The 6,540-nt window shown below is 41.8% G+C and overlaps 3 protein-coding genes across 3 annotated transcripts in view; all 3 read left to right on the top strand.

The window, feature by feature from the left end:
• Nucleotides 1-470: 470 nt before the first annotated feature.
• Nucleotides 471-2,474, top strand: LOC104965481 (bifunctional arginine demethylase and lysyl-hydroxylase JMJD6-like). Its single transcript, XM_010794435.1, has 2 exons — nt 471-1,263; nt 2,028-2,474. The coding sequence occupies exons 1-2, from the start codon at nt 1,135-1,137 to the stop codon at nt 2,472-2,474; spliced, it is 576 nt and encodes a 191-aa protein (XP_010792737.1). The 5' UTR covers nt 471-1,134.
• A 2,167-nt stretch (nt 2,475-4,641) lies between these two features.
• On the top strand, nt 4,642-5,639 carry LOC104965480 (methyltransferase-like protein 23). Its single transcript, XM_010794434.1, has 4 exons — nt 4,642-4,668; nt 4,738-4,975; nt 5,078-5,162; nt 5,299-5,639. Exons 1-4 carry the CDS (start codon nt 4,642-4,644, stop codon nt 5,468-5,470), a joined length of 522 nt encoding a protein of 173 aa, XP_010792736.1. The 3' UTR covers nt 5,471-5,639.
• Nucleotides 5,640-6,471: 832 nt separating this feature from the next.
• Nucleotides 6,472-6,540, top strand: part of LOC104965479 (gamma-tubulin complex component 3 homolog) — a 7,006-nt gene continuing 6,937 nt past the window's right edge. The window contains exon 1 of the mRNA XM_010794432.1: nt 6,472-6,495. Within this exon, the coding sequence (XP_010792734.1) occupies nt 6,472-6,495 (24 nt within the window). The remainder of the gene's footprint in view (nt 6,496-6,540) is intronic.

The raw sequence follows: 6,540 nt of genomic DNA, 5'->3' as shown, positions 1-6,540 counted from the left end.
TGTACGTGGCTGGCTCAAGATTTTTGAGAAATCAAGTCGCCTAAAGATCGGACTCTACATCATTCAATAAAATGTTTTGCGGTGTGCTGCGCTTAAACTGTAATCTGATTGGTGGACGTGAAGAGGCAATCCAATTGGTTGAAATGTTCTTTAATTAATACATTCTGGGACACTTTATTAACGCCGAATAAAAGTAGTGGTTCTAATGTATAGAATTACAATTGCATGCGGTCTAAGCAAGTAAAAACCACGTATATAACATCGTTCATTTAGATTAACCATACATTAATAGTTAGAAAGAAGCCAATCATCCAAGTTATCATTTTATTTAAATAACGTTATAATAAAACTGCATGTATGCTGATGTAAAGGGAAGACTCTACCGTCAAAGTTAGTTTCTGAAGGGGTTAAACACAACTGCTCTACCTGTATTATAATAATGTTCTTTAAAAAAACTCCAACGTACCTCAGGTATTGAAACAGAAAGGGACTCTTGTGTGTTTTCGTTGTTGTCCTCAAATGTAAATGTTTTGTATGCTATGTTAGGTGTTTCGACTTCACTGTGGTCCATCATGAGGGCTAATACAATATAACATCACCAGCTATTATTACGACTCTTTTTTTCTGAAAAAATGTATTGTTAACTAATTTAATTGATATTTATGTTTATCACTTGCAGCCCATGCTATGTCTAGTTCCGTATTGCTGACTGCAACAGCCAATCAAATCACAGTTAATGTCTGGCGGGAAGGCTCACCTACATCCTATCAAATAAACGTATTGCTTTTGCGGACGCTGAAGCCAATGAGCTTTCTGTTCCGGAAAAGAGGCCGGCGCTATGGATGTCAATCAGTTGCCGGCATTAGCTAGCTTGGCTGTCTTGTTAGCTATTTAACAAAAGTGTGTCGACCAAGCAGGTTTTAAAAAGTGTCTTTACATGTGTTGGTGTAGATCTGAGGACGTGTTTAACACATACACAGACTTGTTTTGTTATCTAATCAAATACATAAGGTGAGGCTGTCAGAACATCGTAGCTAGCCGCCGGGTTGCAGTGCAGGCTAGTGGATGTATTTCTGCATTAGCCCTGGGATAGTTCGATAGCTAGCTGAGAAGCGGTTAACACACGGAGGAGAAATGAACCACAAAAGTAAGAAGAGGATTAAAGAGGCGAAACGGAGCGCCAGACCCGAGCTGAAGGACTCATTAGACTGGATAAAATACAACTATCATGAAACATATGACCTGTCACACCGCACCGTGAAGGTAAACTGTCAATGTAGCATACAAGGCTAAGCTAACATTAGCAAGCCGCAGCCCACAGTAAGTGTGCAGCTTGTCACGTACACACTGAGCGGGGGTTTCACAAAAAAATCAAAGTGAATCTTAGTATAATTTCAGGCTATGAACCCTTTATTCATACTTCATCACATACTTAATTGTTTTAAGCTGTTTGATGGAATACATGTGTTTATATTAATGGACTTTAATGTATTTATTTATTCTGAAATGCACAATTATGGTATAACAAAGAAAATCGTACCAACAAATCTGGCTCCATCCAACAATGCTCATTATTTATGTTTTTTAAGTTAGGCGAATAGATATATACTTAAGATATAAAAAGTACTAAATGTAAGATATATGGGCACACATACACACACACACACACACACACACACACACACACACCTACGTTAAAGTGTATTAAAGGTAAAGTGACGATGTAATGGTAGTTTCAAATAGATCAATAGTCAAATATATGAAAAAAATACCTTTAAACATTTGAAAAATAAATCGGAGGGCTTTTCACAATTTGTTGACACAATATTGTTCTAAAGCTCTTATCCGGTCATAGAATAGAGATGGAAGCTGGAAATGCCCTGTCTCAAAGGTTGGGAAATATATATTTAAAAAAGAAGATGTATCATTTAACAGGTTGAACCCTTTTGTTATCCAGATGGACAGAAGAGTATGTGATGATTTTGGAAATTCCGTTCCATGTTTGACTAATATCTGTTGTGTTACAGGATAATGTGGAGCGCGTGGACACGCTACACCTCAGCCCAGAAGAGTTCATCCGGCGCTTCGAGCGGCCTTACAAGCCTGTTGTCCTGCAGAGCAGCCAGGAGACCTGGCCCGCCCGGGAAAAGTGGACCCTTGAGCGCCTTAAACGCAAATACCGCAACCAGAAATTCAAATGCGGAGAGGACAACGATGGGTACTCTGTGAAGATGAAGATGAAGTACTACATGGAGTACCTGGAGACCACCAGGGACGACAGCCCGCTCTACATCTTCGACAGCAGCTACGGTGAACACGCCAAACGCCGCAAACTACTGGAGGACTACCAGGTGCCGCTCTTCTTCAGGGACGACCTGTTCCAGTTTGCAGGGGAGAAGCGCAGACCACCGTACAGGTCAGATCATTTCACTTTCCAGATAATTACATTTCACCTCCATGAGTTTTATCAATGAGTGGGTTTCTGATTTCCTGTTCAAACTGTACACAGTGCTACCAATTGTTACACAATTTCATTGATCAATACTTGGTGATAAGACACCAATATATGCCACAATGGGCCTGCTAAGATAAAGAAGAAGAATATAAACCAGTACGGAGTAAGAATGTTGCACAGTTGCATTTCCTCTCCCTCTCCAATGCCACTCAGTCTGCGAGTTCGACACATTAAGTGCAGTTCCAAACCGACTAGCGGACACAGGATGTTTTTAAACCCTCCAACAGGAAGTCTGGATAGATCATGGAACATGCTGTGTACAAATAGTTCTGTGCATACATTTACTAGTAAGCTGCGCAAAATAAGATCGACAACAGCTCGAAGGTGTATATACACATACAGTGGGGCAAAAAAGTATTTAGTCAGCCACCAATTGTGCAAGTTCTCCAACTTAAAAAGATGAGAGGTGTGTAATTTTCATCCTAGGTACACTTCAACTATGAGAGACAGAATGGGGGGAAAGAATCAGGAAATCACATTGTAGGATTTTTAATGAATGAATTGGTAAATTCCTCAGTAAAATAAGTATTTGGTCACCTACAAACAAACAAGATTTCTGGCTCTCACAGACCTGTAACTTCTTCTTTAAGAGCCTCCTCTGTCCTCCACTTGTTAACTGTATTAATGGCACCTGTTTGAACTCGTTATCAGTATAAAAGACACCTGTCCACAACCTCAAACAGTCACACTCCAAACTCTACTATGGCCAAGACCAAAGAGCTGTCAAAGGACACCAGAAACAAAATTGTAGACCTGCACCAGGCAGGGAAGACTGAATCTGTAATAGGTAAGCAGCTTGGTGTGAAGAAATCAACTACGGGAGCAATTATTAGAAAATGGAAGACATACAAGACCACTGATAATCTGACTCGATCTGGGGCTCCACGCAAGATCTAACCCCGTGGGGTCAAAATGATCACAAGAACGGTGAGCAAAAATCCCAGAACCACACGGGGGGACCTAGTCAATGACCTGCAGAGAGCTGGGACCAAAGTAACAAAGGCTACCATCAGTAACACACTACGCCGCCAGGGACTCAAATCCTGCAGTGCCAGACGTGTCCCCCTGCTTAAGCCAGTACATGTCCAGGCCCGTCTGAAGTTTGCTAGAGAGCATTTAGATGATCCAGAAGAGGATTGGGAGAATGTCATATGGTCAGATGAAACCAAAATAGAACTTTTTGGTAAAAACTCAACTAGACGTGTTTGGAGGAGAAAGAATGCTGAGTTGCATCCAAAGAACACCATACCTACTGTGAAACATGGGGGTGGAAACATCATGCTTTGGGGCTGTTCTTCTGCAAAGGGAACAGGACGACTGATCCGTGTAAAGGAAAGAATGAATGGGGCCATGTAACNCTGGTATTTTGGCCCATTCCTCCATGCAGATCTCCTCTAGAGCAGTGATGAATCTTTGGAGGGAGTTGAAAGTCTGTGTTGCCCAGCGACAGCCCCAAAACATCACTGCTCTAGAGGAGATCTGCATGGAGGAATGGGCCAAAATACCAGCAACAGTGTGTGAAAACCTTGTGAACACTTACAGAAAACGTTTGACCTCTGTCATTGCCAACAAAGGGTATATAACAAAGTTTTGAGATGAACTTTTGTTATTGACCAAATACTTATTTTCTACCATAATTTGCAAATAAATTCTTTAAAAATCAGACAATGTGATTTTCTGGATTTTTTTTTTCTTCTCATTTTGTCTCTCATAGTTTAGGTACACCTAGGATGAAAATTACAGGCCTCTCATCTTTTTATGTGGGAGAACTTGCACAATTGGTGGCTGACTAAATACTTTTTTGCCCCACTGTATATCTAAAATAATGTATGCACTGCCATTTCCCAACATAAACATAACAGTCTGCAATGAAACGGTTGTCTCCCGTTTGCTCCACTTCCTACTTGGCGCTCCGGTAACTTTCTCGTGCGAACGAGATACAGTATATATATTTTTTCATTGCCCTTTAGGGGCTCCGTACAATACAAAAACAAATGCAAATATTTTTAAAAGTAAAGTCCTTTCGAGTCATCCGTCTCAATTCAAGTCAAGTCTCAAGTCATGAATACCAAGTCCAAGTCAAGTCTTTTATCAATGTTAGTCAAGCAAGTCTCAAGTCCAAAAATATGCGACTCGAGTCGGACTCGAGTCAAGTAATGTGACTCGAGTCCCCCACCTCTGCCTGCTGGACACACTTTCTGAGTCTATGTGTGTCTCCACAGCTCGGTGCAGGTGTGAGTCTGCCCGGTGTGGTGGCTGCTCGGTGCGGGGCCAAGGTGATCCTGTCGGACAACGCCGAGAAGCCTCTCTGTCTGGAGAACTGCCGGCGCAGCTGTGCAGCAAACGGCCTCCACGACATAAGCGTGTTGCCTCTCACCTGGGGGGAGGTCTCACCTGAGCTCACTCAGCTACCCCAGCTGGACATCATCCTGGGATCAGACGTCTTCTACGAGCCCCGGGGTCAGTCCCCGTGTGCACGTACTTCCTGTGTGCATGTGTACCTGATTAATAACGTATAGTGTGCATGTACACCCGGGTAATAACGCCTCTGCCCTGTTTCAGATTTTGAGGACGTTCTCCTGACCATCGCTTATCTTCTGAGGAAAAACCCCAGAGCTCAGTTTTGGACCACATACCAGGAGAGGAGGTGCTGAATACACTCATCACACTTTTAAATAAAATAGGATTGAGTACAATGTTTCGATTTTAACCTTCCTCTCTACCTCCTCCTTCTCTTGTCCTTCCTTCTGATTCCACCCTCCTACCCCCCTTTGCCACAACAGTGCTGACTGGTCCATAGAAGTGTTGCTCAACAGGTGGAAGATGAGCTGTGTGGACGTTGATCTAGAAACGTTTGATGCAGATAAATCTGAGCTGGCTGGATCCTCTCTGCCAGGAAACCACAGCATCGACATGATGATCATCACCCTGGAGACTGGAGACCTGGGACTGTAGACTGTATACAGAAGTGAGAATGTAGACTGTATTTAAAAAAGCTACTTTTCCCAGGGAAATTTATTTTCGTGATGGTTGTTCAATTTTATAATTAAATAAAATTGAATATATTTTGATTTCGTTGTAAAAAGGAACATTAAAAAAAACGATTTCCCCCGGGATAATTAAAGTATCTCTCAATCTGATTATGTGACCGTAAACTGGGTTTAGGACTATGTCTATAAAAAAAGGCTGTCAGTCGATTAAAATATTTATATTTTATATCGCGATAAATCGCATGATGTCCATAGTTAATTGCGATTCATCGCAAATTAATCGCACATTTTGTATCTGTTCTAAATCAAATTAAGTTTTATTTATATAGCACATTTTTTTTAAATATTTTTGGTCGAGCCAAAGTGCTGTACATACAATAAAAATACTTTACAATAAAAACACTTTACAACAAATACAAAAGCACAAATAAAAAATAACACACAGGGAAATGTCAGTAGTCGTGCTCCGCTCAGACTAGAAGGCCAGAGAGAAGAANTATATAGCACATTTTTTTTAAATATTTTTGGTCGAGCCAAAGTGCTGTACATACAATAAAAACACTTTACAACAAATACAACAACACAAATAAAAAATAACACACAGGGAAATGTCAGTAGTCGTGCTCCGCTCAGACTAGAAGGCCAGAGAGAAGAAGTATGTCTTAAGTGTAGATTTAAAAACCCCAAGGGTCTGGGCCGACCTCACATGGAGGGGCAGAGTGTTCCAGAGCCATAGGGCCAGCTGCTGCGAAGGCTCTGTGCCCTCGGATTTTGAGCCTGGTCTTGGGCACTATCAGCAGCAGCTGATCAGCTGACCTTAAAGCTCTGGCTGGGGTGTAGCGATGGAGGAGTTCGGCTATATAGGCCGGAGCCAGCCCATTTAGGGCTTTAAAAACAAACAAAAGGAGTTTAAAATCAATTCTGAACCGAATTGGAAGCCAGTGCAATGAGGCCGGAATTGGGGTGATGTGGTCACGCTTTTTATGGCCAGTGAGAAGACATGCAGCTGCGTTTTGCACTAGCTGCATTCTGCAC

Source organism: Notothenia coriiceps, unplaced genomic scaffold (assembly GCF_000735185.1).
Source record: "Notothenia coriiceps isolate Sejong01 unplaced genomic scaffold, NC01 NC01_scaffold00037244, whole genome shotgun sequence".
Classification (NCBI taxonomy): domain Eukaryota; kingdom Metazoa; phylum Chordata; class Actinopteri; order Perciformes; family Nototheniidae; genus Notothenia; species Notothenia coriiceps.
Note: the sequence above shows the minus strand (reverse complement) of the source record. Positions and strands in the feature narration are given on the sequence as shown.

Excerpts from the sequence above, each read along its gene's own strand:
- LOC104965481 (XM_010794435.1), top strand. The coding sequence starts at position 1,135 with ATGAACCACAAAAGTAAGAAGAGGATTAAAGAGGCGAAACGGAGCGCC. Across the intron at positions 1,264-2,027 it reads TGTCACACCGCACCGTGAAG|GATAATGTGGAGCGCGTGGA; the intron begins GTAAACTGTCAA and ends GTTGTGTTACAG.
- LOC104965480 (XM_010794434.1), top strand. The coding sequence starts at position 4,642 with ATGCGACTCGAGTCGGACTCGAGTCAA. Across the intron at positions 4,669-4,737 it reads TCGAGTCGGACTCGAGTCAA|CTCGGTGCAGGTGTGAGTCT; the intron begins GTAATGTGACTC and ends GTGTCTCCACAG. Across the intron at positions 5,163-5,298 it reads ACCACATACCAGGAGAGGAG|TGCTGACTGGTCCATAGAAG; the intron begins GTGCTGAATACA and ends TTGCCACAACAG.